This window comes from Vanessa atalanta, chromosome 9, assembly GCF_905147765.1.
Source record: "Vanessa atalanta chromosome 9, ilVanAtal1.2, whole genome shotgun sequence".
Classification (NCBI taxonomy): domain Eukaryota; kingdom Metazoa; phylum Arthropoda; class Insecta; order Lepidoptera; family Nymphalidae; genus Vanessa; species Vanessa atalanta.
In genome coordinates, this window is record NC_061879.1 from 993356 (window position 1) to 1006574 (window position 13219).

At 33.2% G+C, this 13219-nt stretch overlaps 1 protein-coding gene across 2 annotated transcripts in view; it reads right to left on the reverse strand.

The window, feature by feature from the left end:
- Positions 1-4863: 4863 nt before the first annotated feature.
- LOC125066164 (CUGBP Elav-like family member 4) overlaps positions 4864-13219 on the reverse strand; it is a 571369-nt gene continuing 563013 nt past the window's right edge. The window contains exons 5-12 of one of the 2 annotated variants that reach the window (XM_047674113.1): positions 10176-10346; positions 9610-9724; positions 8873-9049; positions 8231-8320; positions 6306-6383; positions 5604-5762; positions 5179-5345; positions 4864-5070 (exon numbers count right to left, since the gene is read on the reverse strand). In XM_047674113.1, coding sequence (XP_047530069.1) covers positions 5218-5345; positions 5604-5762; positions 6306-6383; positions 8231-8320; positions 8873-9049; positions 9610-9724; positions 10176-10346 — 918 coding nt within the window. In that variant the 3' untranslated portion in view covers positions 4864-5070; positions 5179-5217. Of the gene's footprint in view, positions 5071-5178; positions 5346-5603; positions 5781-6305; positions 6384-8230; positions 8321-8872; positions 9050-9609; positions 9725-10175; positions 10347-13219 lie in introns of both variants that reach the window. The other variant, XM_047674112.1, reaches the window with a different exon arrangement.

A 13219-nucleotide genomic window follows, 5' to 3' on the forward strand; every position in this document is an offset into this window, starting at 1 on the left:
TTATTTATACAAAAAAAAAAAAAATACGAAACAATATTCTGGATAACTTATCAAAACATTTCTTTACATCATAATTTATAAGGATTTACGGAAATTTCATAATCATTTGATAAAAAAATATTAAAAGCAAACAAATAAACTTCTCGTTTATCTATCTAATATTTTTTATAATTCCGAGAGAAAAAAGTTTTTTTTTTTTAAATAATTAAGTAACCATAAAATAAATAGTTAAAATTAGACAAGTAAAGAAGTGCTTGAAGCTAACTATGCTAAGCGACAGACAAAATAAATAAAAATGGCGATATGACTAGATCTTCTTGTTACTAGGATCTACAATTCATAAAAGCACTATGCGCATCTCTTCATATCTTTATTATATAAATAGATATAATAATATGCTTAATAATTTCAAAATCTAATATTTGTTTATTCCCGATTGAATATTGGCAATCATCTTATTAACTAGCATCGGACGGCGCTCAGTGAATGAGGCGTTAAGTCATAACGACGCGGGCGCGTTTGACATCGGCACTCGAGGTGCCGCGAATATCTTGTCACATGTTGCGCGCGCACCGCCCGATGGTCTACACAATTCGCATCAATAATCCGATTTCAATTCTCGTATCGTTAACTATTCTTTCAAACATTCTTCAATATGCCAACCGCTTTAAAGGCTACGCGAGCGCTACGACGAAGTAATTTGCGAACGATATAAATATTTACTTTATAAAATTTTTAGAAGTTAAATAGTTTTTTAATCAAATTCGATTTCGTAATACTAGGATGTTTATATTAATCGATTTTAGCAAAATTTGCCGTCGTTGATGACATGAAATGTAGGGTGTATATTATGCTTGTTTCAGTTGCGGCAGATTTTGTTTTATTTATCTTTTAGAAGTTGTTACGTAATGATAAAAATGTTTCAATAGAAATAGTCGCTACTGAGGTGACAAGTGAATGAGGATACGTCGATATACAAGAATTATAGATGAAGAAGATGAATGTGCGGGTCTAGTATAAAATAAAAGGCGAAGCTAGTTTATTTAAGTCGCGAATGACATGATATATTAGTATGGTTACGCTACGATAGTGTCGAAAGAGTATAAAAGATTCGCGACAGACTACAGTGGACCCGAGAGTGAATCGGCGCGGGCGCCGCCGCCGGGAGGCCGATGTGCGACTACTCTCCGTACCGTCGTCCTCTGACTCCTCACATCGGCGGTACCGACCAAAGGCAAGCATCGGTCAAGTTGTTTAGGCCCAAGTCAGTGAACGAGGAACGAACTGAGAAAGTTCGGCAAAACCTGCCTACATGAAAAACATTTAGATACATTTAAATAATTGCAAAGCTTACCCTGTATCCTAGAATCACTTTGTGGGCGATCGTTTTATACATTCAGAGAGGTCATTTAATCTAGTAGAAACGATTGCTATGTTGCAATATTACAAGGGAAGTTTTAATTTTTAATCAGTATAAAGATACATAAGTACAATATTATTAGTCGAACTTCGCCGCGGTGCGCGTCGAGTTATCGAGCGTGTTACTTCTACTTTACCCACGAGGTGATATAATCGGCAATCGATATATATTTAGTAAATACGTTTTCCGCTTTGGCATCGATTTAGTCAGTAATCTACCAGCACGCGGCAAGACGCAGGAGCAGCTGCGCTTGCCGCCGCCCTCCGCAGTCGTCAGCGCTGCACCTTCGACCCGAACTGGCCTATCCGTAACATAATACAATTATTGATCTATTCGCGCTGACCTCGTTTCGATGCAACGCTATATCACGTATACATAAATCAAACAATACGAGTATAGTACGTCGCGTTGACTGTGAAGCGACTTTATTAGAGGCTTATTATAGAAGAGGCCGCCTCCTCTGTAACGAGACCATGTCACGAATAATTTAAATAGTTAACATAAATAATTATATGAATTAAAAAAAAAGAACTAAAACAATTCAAAAAGCTTAACAATATTGCACGAACATGAGATAGAGATAAAATAACTAGATACCTACGATTTAAACGATACCAATACAATTTTCAATTATCGTTTCAACTTACACGGCTTATTAATAAATTAAACGCCTAAAACTAGAATACTATATCAATATAATATAATTATTTTGTGTAAATATAAAATTCTATGTCTTGTGGTGAGAGTAATATTTGACTAGAGGCGGGCGGCGGCGATCGCTACCGCACGAGGTAAGCAGACATTTTTAACAATACCTGCACACAGAAATTTGCTAGACATTCAATCCACCTCGTTTGGAATTACACTAAAAATTCCAAAATAGTGACTTAGAACAAAATAATTGTAGTTGTCTTCGCTCGTCATTCCTGTGCACAAGTTAGTTAACCAGAGACATCTGCGCCTCTTTTTAATAGAAACACATGAACCTACGTGGGACAAAAAAAAATCTGTGTGCGGTTACTCTTCCTTCGATATCCCGTTACGTTTGGTAATAAAATATAGAAATAATTCGTCTAATTTACTGCGGGAACATTCACTTTTGTTCGGATCATGTTTTTTAGCGGACGGAGATTTTTAGCTGTGACTTTTGTTAAACAAAAAAAATCTACAACGAATAATTTTAAATGTTTTCGATTACAATTTATTTTTGGTACCGATAACTACATTATACCGAAGATTAATTCGAGAAAATTCATAATTATTTCTGCATTTCATTCCAAACGTCGAGGATAAAGGTCGCTCATCTATATTTTTATAAATAGTGTGCTAACAATATGAAGCCATGAAAAGTGATTTTGGCGTGAGGAAAAGATAAACGCAATTTTAATAGCCCTTCCTTTACTTCACGTCAAAAATATTTATGCTCCAAGACACTCTTTATAAAAATAGAATTATTTATGCCAAAAACGTTTACGCCAATCTACGCTTAATATGCATTTAGTAAGGTGGTAAATGGCACATACATTTTTGACCGATGTTTTTAAAGCTGTTGTTTAAACAACGGCACACCGGGGTACAGAACCCGCCCGCGCGCACGCATTAACATCTAAGGTATCTCATATTATTATAATTTTATATTGGTACGTTTTGATTATGAATCTATGTTTTTTTCTGTAGAAATTACGCTAGTATTTTTGTTATCTGTATCGCACCCTCACTGTCGACTCCCCGGACGTATTTCACTGCTTTAACACCCTAACATGTATAGATTATATATGTTAATATATAGACACACACACGAAATAATATATGGGGACGCACGCTTTTTGAATTGACATCGCATTTCTGCGAATGACCGCCCGCACACACATTATATATATTATATCTGTACAATTTCCTACTATATATTATGTATAAATTCAAGGCGTTTGATTTATGTGGGGGCAATATTTAATTTTTTATAGAGTTTGGCACGTGCGAGAACCGTCCCCAAATATAATGTATTTTGACTAAAACATTGAAGACTATCTACAACTCTTCTAGGTATAATCGGTAACGAATTCCGACGCGCCAATTTCTATTCTAAACAGTTGAAATTATTGTCTATACGTACCATAGTGGCATGATATTTGCCTCGTTAACTTTTTATCCTATAATCTGTAACAATGCTTTTGTTATCATTATGAATCTCTTCTGATTCAAAATGTTATCCAAGATTTAAAATTTAGTAACAGATCGGCAGAACGATTACGTTTAATTGTAGTGAGTTTTAATAATACTCTTAACATTTATTTAGAAGATTTTAAAGAATAAAATGGCTTACCTTATTAATGAGTTAATATTAGTAACCAATATTACAGTTGTAAGATTTACAGCAAACGAAAGAATCGAAGCACAACTCTATGAAATTTATATTTATATATCAGTATGCGGGCAGTATTGTAGAGCGTCACAATTAATATGCATAGACGGCCTGTACAATCCATTATTTTGATATTATATTTTTATATCACAGCCCATTTTGGAATTTACAACAAACGAAACAGAATATTTCAAAATGAAGATCTTAAGTAGTCGGTAATGTTGAAGTGCACTTCGCTTTGTACACGGCGTTATATGAACATTCGATTTAATGTCATCAACTTTGTGTTTATTTAATTTTACTAACATGTAGGTGGGGTGCTGAGCCGACCATTGAGAAAGAGTTTCCCTTGGGAATGGATAACATAAAATATCAAAATCTCATATGCTATATACAATTTATTTTAACTATTAAATCATATAATCGCTTGAAAGCAATGGTGAATGTTTTATAGTTTACTATGGAACGTCAATCACATTTCACACATCTTTCAAGCAATTCGATTACAGATTAAAAATTAAATTTAGCTTTAAGAATTTACAACTCTTCAAAAAGGTACAGCTCAGCGTAATAGCTTATCTGACACACACACCGATAAAATTTAACAAAATATAGGACAATACTCCGATAGTGATATATACCGCAGCACTTATATTTTATCTGTGATCGTACGGTGGGGAGGCAACAGTGTCCGCGAGTGCCGAGCGTGGACGCCATCTTTGTAGAACGACTCGCGCCAAAGACTATCAGCGCCATCTACACTATAAACGAAACAACAAAACAGACAAAGACGCGCGTCACACCTCGGCGTTACAATTTATGCAATATACAATAATTAAAATACATTTTTCTTATTCTCAACTTACTTAATAAATTCAGTTTGGCTTAATTCAAGCAAATAACTAGTATAATAAATTTATGTTAAAAGTTTTCATTTAAACATTAAGTACTTAGAAGTAGAAGTATGATTACGAATGACAAAATTTTTATAACGTGTCATTTAATAATAATAATAATTTAATCAAAGTTAATAAATTGTATATATAATAATATAATAGAGTAATTTAATGATTAATCGATAATGATAAGAATGAAGCTTGCCTACACGCTGATCAATAAATTACATTAACTAATACGGTATACATGCCGCGTGGGCTTGCATATTTCTTTAGGTAAGTAATGTAGTTAATGATATTTACTATACAATTAATGTTTATTTAATTCCTTAGAATCTTTGATAATACGCAAATGTGCGTACCGCGGGCGTACGAGACCTGCCGGGAGCCTTCTGGAACGAAAGTAAGAAAGAAATTAATAAACTTTGTATTTTACAACAAATGCTTTTTTATTCTTAAAGATCATGATGAAAATACACAAACGTATATGAGGATCTTACCCTGGGCATTGCGTGTGCGCGCGGGGACGGCATCATGGGTTAATAAGGCCGGTTGGCATCCTTTGGCCGTTTCAGCTGAACCTTTAGCCGCTTCATGCCAATTTGAAAGCCGTTCATCGCCTGGATGGCCGCTTGGGCTGACGATGGGTTGTCGAAAGATACAAAGCCTAAAGTCGAATAAAAAAAGTATTTAGTATATTCAGAAATAAATAAAATTTTAATTTTATTTTAACGTTATTTACTTTTTTTAATGATATTTACTTATTGATTAACTGTCGCTTAAGGATATTTTCTATAACATCCTTTTTCTCTGGCTAGTATATTTTAGAATCAAGTGGAAGTATTGAATTTCATCTTAAAAAATATTTTATTATAATTTACCAAAGTCTGTTTTAGTAAAGAGGCAGCTCAATATGTTCACTTACCGAAACATTTGCTTTGGTTAGTGGCACGATCAATGAAGACCTTGCTGCTGATCACATTCCCGAACGGGAGAAACATTTGCATCAGTTCAGTGTCGCCGAACTCCTGTGGTAAATGATATATGAAGAGGTTGCAGCCTTCCGGCCCCGAAATTGAGCAGCCTGGAAATACGAGAAAATCTTTAAAGAACTCACAAATCTGCCTTATAACACCAACATAAAGATAGAAGTAATACGTCACACATAAGAATAGCTGAAATTTTGAAGTAGATTCAGATTCTGGAATTCTGGAAATAAATTTAGGGTACATTTAAACATCAAGAAGCACAGTAGCCAAACAAATAATACAGTTGTTACAAATTAATGCCAGTCGCAAAGCATTCTTTGATATAACGCTGTACAGTCGTGCGATGTTCTAAACAGACGTCATACAACACATCGATAATCAGGAAAACTTCATCTAACCAACGACACAAACGAATCTGGATTAGATGAAAATTAATTCAATTTGTTTAAGTTACTTGAAAATGTAGAAAAGTTTAAATTGGTGTTAAAATAACAGAATAGTACAAGCAAGGAAGAGTGTTTTAAAATATCGATAGATCTCAATCAAGCAGTGTCATTGTTTAGAAGTTACGATTGACAGACCAAAGTAAAGTTGACGACGAAATCAGCTAAATCTTCACAGCTCAGGGCTCAACTTACCTTCTCTCTGCGCAGGCGCAATGGTAGACATCGGCGCTGGGATGGGCTGCGGAAACTGTCCATAAACCGCTGGGTAAGCTGTAGAACATTAATATGCATTTTCACAATGAACACCTATCTTATTGCGTGTAGGTCATGCATTACCAGACTGACGATGTAATCAGACGGAAGCTGTAACAATGATACTTTTTTTTTTTAAATATATTCTTTTTTAAAATTTAAATAAAGGCCGATTTTTTTCGTCTTTATTTATTAATAATACTATGAAGGGGAATCTTGTGACGCAAATTTTTAGTTATCTTTTTAAGAGGTTAAGAACAGTACCTACAGGTACTTAGAAACCCATTAACGAATTGTACCAAAATTAGCTTTATGAATGTGCTGTACCTATCGACTGATATGTTCAAAAATTATATTTAATTATAAAAAAATAGAACTTAAAATATTATAGAATGATTTTAGTAATTATCTAAGAGTCTTAGCAGTAAGACGGTTGTTATTTTGTATTTAAAAAAAATAAAATAATTATATGTCTGATTACAGAGTCGTCACAACAATACATTCATAATAAAGCTTACTATATATTTAACGGATGGGGTAATATTAACATTAATCACGTGTTTTTTTTAATAATAAATAAAAAAAAAACATTTGTGTGGGTCTGTAGCGAAGTTTAGTGTAGTGTATTTTTTAATTTGTATATTAAGTATTAATTGATGTTCTGTATTCAAAATGTATAGTATATAAAGGTAATTAGCCTCCTTCATGCAAGAGTGATTTTAAGAAAAGTAATGTGAAATATTACTTTTTTTTAATTATAATAATAAGACAGACTAGCAAACGAGGCAATTGTCATAGTGTGTAATGATCATCAGTGTCTATGAGCATTACAAGATTTATGTCACTCCATAGAAAATCGATACGCAAGTCACGGGCTCTAAGACATCAAGAATAATAACTTTAAACTGGGTTGTATATTTTCATAACCTTGTTTCAATATGTATACTACAAACATAACAATTATTTAAAGTAATGATAGTATGTTAAAGTTTTGTTATGAAATACGTATTCTTGAACGGATCCTATAAATAAAACAGACGATATATATACGCTAAACAAAACATTTATATGTATACATTTAACAAACTACTGGATATAATCAGACAAAACATCAATGTGCTAGGATAACATCTTGCATACATCTCAACATACATTATATACTATTTATAATACATAATATAATAGTAGATACACATTTGTTTTGCTTTGTTTCTTTTTTTTTAATTTAATAAGATTAAGATCTTATTATTGTAATTCTATACATAATTCCTAATTAATAAGACTTTAGACATAATTTTACATTCGTCAAAGAAATTAAAATCTGAATATAAATCATCACAAAATACATAATGATGAATATTATATTGGACTAATTGATTAATATTCGTTTTTGAACGTAAGAAAATGTAAGCAATAATAAATTTCCAAAGATTATAAGTATAATACAACAAGCAATATTTTTTTCGATTTGTCAGATGTCAAATAAGAATTTACTTTTGTTTGAAACTTTTATGAGCACCTGGCTTGTTTGGTTTGACTTAAAATTGAACTTTTATTTTTATTTTATCACAAATATCTTTAAGCGAACAACAAACAAAATGTACGAAGTAAACGAATATTTGAGGTGATGTGAAGCAGACATCCATTCAATACCAAATGTATATCTAAAACGAATATGCGGTGTATTTATAGTACAATTATCGCACATTAATGATTTTTAATCAGACGATAATTTGTTTGGTAACGGAATAACCTAAAATAAATTAAAATGCTCTGGTCTTTTGTCTGATTGTTGAGTCATTTATCGAATGATTACTAATCGGCAATGTGCGGTTAGGTTTAAGCGCATCGTCAACGTTACTCACCGACGCCGGGGAAGGGCTGCATGCCTGGGTACGCCGCGTGTTGCAGCGCTGCCTCCCCGTTGGGTATGCCCTGCGCTGTGACGGGGACAGCTGGAATAATTTAATATTGCTTTAATAAAATACTCTGTAATTAGCACAGCTTATAGTATAGGTAGAACGGTTTCCTTTGTGACAGAGGTATAACTATTTATTTATGCGTCAATAGCGCAATGGTTTACGGGCCGCCTTGCGATGTAAAAAGTCGCAGGATCGATCCTGATCCCTTGAGCTATTGTCGTCCCCCCAACTAACACAAGTGCTAAAGGAGGGATAAATAAGAATATTAGTAATTCCTTAATGAATTTGGGGCATTGCTAGTATTCATTTTAAAAAAATATTTTTTCTTTGAAAACATAAAATATGTCCAAAAAAAGTTTTTTTATTTTTTGATCTCCCCATTTGATTACCCATGAAATGAATTATAAAAACTCGAAATTTTGTAATGCTTGTCCATTTTTGTACCGTTCGCCTTCGCGTTCACGCAACTTTTGTCCTAACTACTGAACCGATTTAGTGATATATTAGCATGCGAACGGAGTATCAGAACATAATGATAACTTCTAATATCTATCCATTTATATGGATATAATTATTTATACTTACGTCCAGTGAATGTTTGATGGATGCCGTTAGTGTAAACAGCTTCTTGCGGTGGCGGCTGGCCGTTAGCGGTCTGGGCGGCCATGTTGAACCCTGGCATCGTAGGCGATGGCAACGACGGCAGAGCGCCGTTCAGTGGCTGTCCGCCGCCAGTGCCTATCGCCAAACCGGAAAAGTTATCTGGAATGACAAACCCGAAAAGTTTAACGGTATTCTATATATATGACAAAAATTAGTATTAATATTTGTTACTTATTTTTTTAGCCTACTACAGATGTTTTCCTGTCAGATGTTTTCATGATTCTAAGACCCACACATTCAGAGGATTGCAAAAAGGGGATAAGCCGTTCCTTGCATATCAACGAGATGCCAATTATACCATGTGTAATGTCCAAGTGTCCGTCATTAATGTAATAAAACCGGATCATTATACAAAGTATTACTTTACTGTACTTTACTTTACACTTTACCGTACACCACAAAGAGAAAATAAATAAATAAAACATGGACACAGCCTAAATAAAAGATACGAACAATTTTGGCGATCTTATCGCTTCATATCGATCTCTTACAGGCAACCGACGGTGTAAGGCTAGCTCATAGAATATGCGGTGGGTATTCCTGTTTGATGATAGAATGAAATAGAACTGGATCTTGCACAAAGTCAGTCGTAATATTTATCTAAAGCATTTAAGTTTATGGAAATGTGAATATATGAATTAGTTATTATTATTTCTTACCCGAAGTTGGGGGCACAACTGAGTTGGCCATGCCGTTAAGCGCGTGTGACGCGAGAGCTGTCATTGGACTAATATAGCCCTGAGCAGTCGCTGCTACCATCAGCGCTGCTTGTTGCTGTAACAATTTAGAATATAATAAAAAAAAATGGTTTAGAACTTTTTGCCATTTACAAATATTCCTGGTTTCCAAGTCAATTCATTAATATCTACATTAGCCGGGTTTCAGTAATTGAGTGTGGGATTTCTTGGAAAAGTGGCAAAAATATACATTTGTATGTATTATCAAACTATTTTTTCATAACAATCGGTAAAGTTACTCGCGTGGTATTTTGGTATAATATTTCATATTATACGGTATTTAATTCAATATCTATCATTAAATAAATAAATATCGTCATTAATATTTAAGGCGTGGGAGACAAAACAAGTTTTGGTACAAAAAAAGTTCCACTTCTAGATTTGATTAATGCTATCTACTATTTTAACAGTCAAGAATATAAAACAAAGTTAGTAGATAACTTTTAATAAAAAATCATTACAGGTTCTAGCGATAAATTTATACGCACTTGTAAGTCAACTTGCTCAGTGATGACCTGAGCGTAGGTCCCATACGCCCCGAACTGATTGAAAACGAACGGGTTTAAGAGGCTCATGTTGCCGGCCATCTGCTGCATTCGACGCAATTGACGTTCCTTCTCCGTGTCTGCGAATTTAACTACAAGGCTCGAAGACGCGCCCTGAAACAAAGAAACAAACATTTACACATATGATCCAAATCATAACATAATCGCTATGTCATCGTATTTTATAATCAATTAATTAACTTAATACACAAGCCATTGTTTTTGTAAATTGCAAAGAAACGAAATTTTGCTTTTAAAGTTAACTTGTGAACCAATGATCTTTAAATTAAATCTCACTTTTACGCTAACGTTTAATATAGAATAAATAAAAAAAACAAATTGAATTACTGTTTACATGACTCGTTCATAATTGTCAATTAAAAAAAAAAAACATACAAAGTGACATTCCACTATATTTGATCGATTAGTAATCAAATCACAACACTTCAACGGAGACGAGAGCTGAAAATAAGTGAAATAGAAAAAGAAACGTGAGCAAAGTAAACATAAATAAAACGGGACCAAGAAATATTTCAATTATCACTTAATTTAACGAAGTGTTGAAGGAGAAATAGCAATCTTTCATTACAGCCCTCGCGATGTCGGAGAGCGATATGAATTTAGCGTCCTCCCACCCTTTCGGTCTGTTTTTCATGTAATAAAAAAGTGCTCGGTGGCAAAATACTTGAGCCTTTAGAATTCGTTAGGACTGGTGGTTGTCTCGAGTTTAATTTGTCCAAGAAAAATATTCTACGTGATATTAAACGTACAATTCGCAAGTCTCCTTCAATATTATTGCTCGTGGATTTTCTAAATCAATTAGATATTTTAGATTGTTTTGGGAGAATTAATGAAACGAAGCCATTGCTTAATTATTAAAAAAAAATAACTACAAATAAATAACAATTCTCTCTTATCGATCAAGAAAATTATATAATCTTTTATGAATTATAGAAGCAAGAATATGTTGATAAAAACTATTTTAAAGTATCAAGATCACAAATGAGATCCTTGAAGTGAATATCTCACAGCCAGCTGATTTGATGTCGTCAGTATAACAGATATTACAGCATGATAGATATCTTGTCACTTCACCCCGAGTAACTAGTAATTACATTATGATACTTTAGAAATGTTTGCATCTTGTTAATTGAGCACATTAGCTTTACCAGATTTAATTTGTTTGATAGATACAAATACATAAATTATACACAGAAGATAATTTTCTTACAATAATGTCCATAATTATTGGCTCATATTTTTACTGGTTTGTTGTGAGAACTAGCTAAGATTATTTTTGTATAACACACGTCCATCAGTAAAAGCACTTTAATAATTCGTAAGGAGGCTGAACAGAAACCCATCCACAACCCAAACACATTCAAATAAATGGGTTAAAAGTAAGAGATTAATTACGTTTTTTGATGTGATTTTTAGTCATTAAACATTAGTCAAACTTTACTTTACCAAAGCGTTACCATAAGACAAAGTGTTTGCAGATACTATGCTATCAGAAACGCGCGAGATAATATGTTTGGTTATCTCAATAACATGTACTAATTAGCAACTACTTCAGCTGTATCGATGCAATAAAACATAGTCTAGGACAGAATATTACAATCAAATATTTTAATCATATACGCGATTTTCCTTCACTACAATAACACATTAAAAAAGAAATCTAGCAATACTTCTTCTTTCACTGTTTCCTTTCTGCTAAGCATAAAGTGTCAGGATTGACTGTGACTTCAAAACTGCTAAGTTAACTGTGCCATTGTATTAATGTACGAGTAACATTATCTAGGACTCATTAAAAAAGCATTTTGAGTATTCGTTTAGCTTAAAATGGCAATCTTATGCCGTTAATGTAGACATAATACTAAAAAAAGACGAGATCATTATCAACAAAACACAAACGCTTACAGAAAATGAGTCCCGAGCGTCCTTAAAAATGCAAGCGGTAGCCCGGAGGCAATTCAAGGGAACTACAATGCGGGAACTAGCGAGGCGCATTCATTATGTATTTGTAAAGCAAAAATATCGTTCCGTAGGCTCGTGCGAGCAACAGGTCGCTACCCCCTCGATGCAACAAGTTCTGGGCGGGCGTCCAAAAATGCATTGGACTCCCGCAAACTTTGCCAAAGTAATAGTTTCTCTACTCCCGCTAATTGACTCCGGTTTGAATGTTAAGTTGCTAATTTTGACTTTGCGACGTATTTCGAGTGCACTTCGCAGTGATTATTTCGGTTTTCGTTATTTTTATGATATTATAATTAAATATTTAAACCAATATATTTATTTGAACGTTTGAATGTTTATTTTCTAGTAATAATTTGTAAGAATGCATTTCATAATCAGTTATTTAATAGAAATACAAAAATTAAATATTAATTAAAACCTTGAAAAAAAAAAATTTAAAATGTTAGTTCATATCATATCACGTTTATTATTTTATTTTATTTCAGTGACGAATTATTTCTAAAATATTTTTTTACTGGTAACAATAAAGAACGGAACAATTTTACGAAATCGTCAACGTTTATATTAAATAAAAAGAAAATCCTATTGGAAATACAAGTTTCGAGACGGTCTTTCGAATTTTAGAAATCATCGTCATTACATAGTATAAAATAAAATCGTTTACCGCTGTCTGTCCCTATGTATGTTTAGATCTTTAAAGTTACGGATTTTGATGCGGTTTTTTTTTTATAGAATGATTAATTCAAGAGGAAGGTTTATATGTATAATACACAATTTAGTAGAGAATTACTAATAATTTTGTGGGTTGTGAAGTGATATCGTAAATAAACACATATTTTACGGTTACATTCCAAACGCTGGCTGAACCCTACGAGATAGATCAAAATAATGTACCACAGTATTGTACACCTTAAAAAAGTCCGCGATGGTATAAGTCTATCTCTTAGAAATAGCCCACAACAACCATTTTTTATCCTTTACTTTTTACGAGAAATAATAGCTTATTT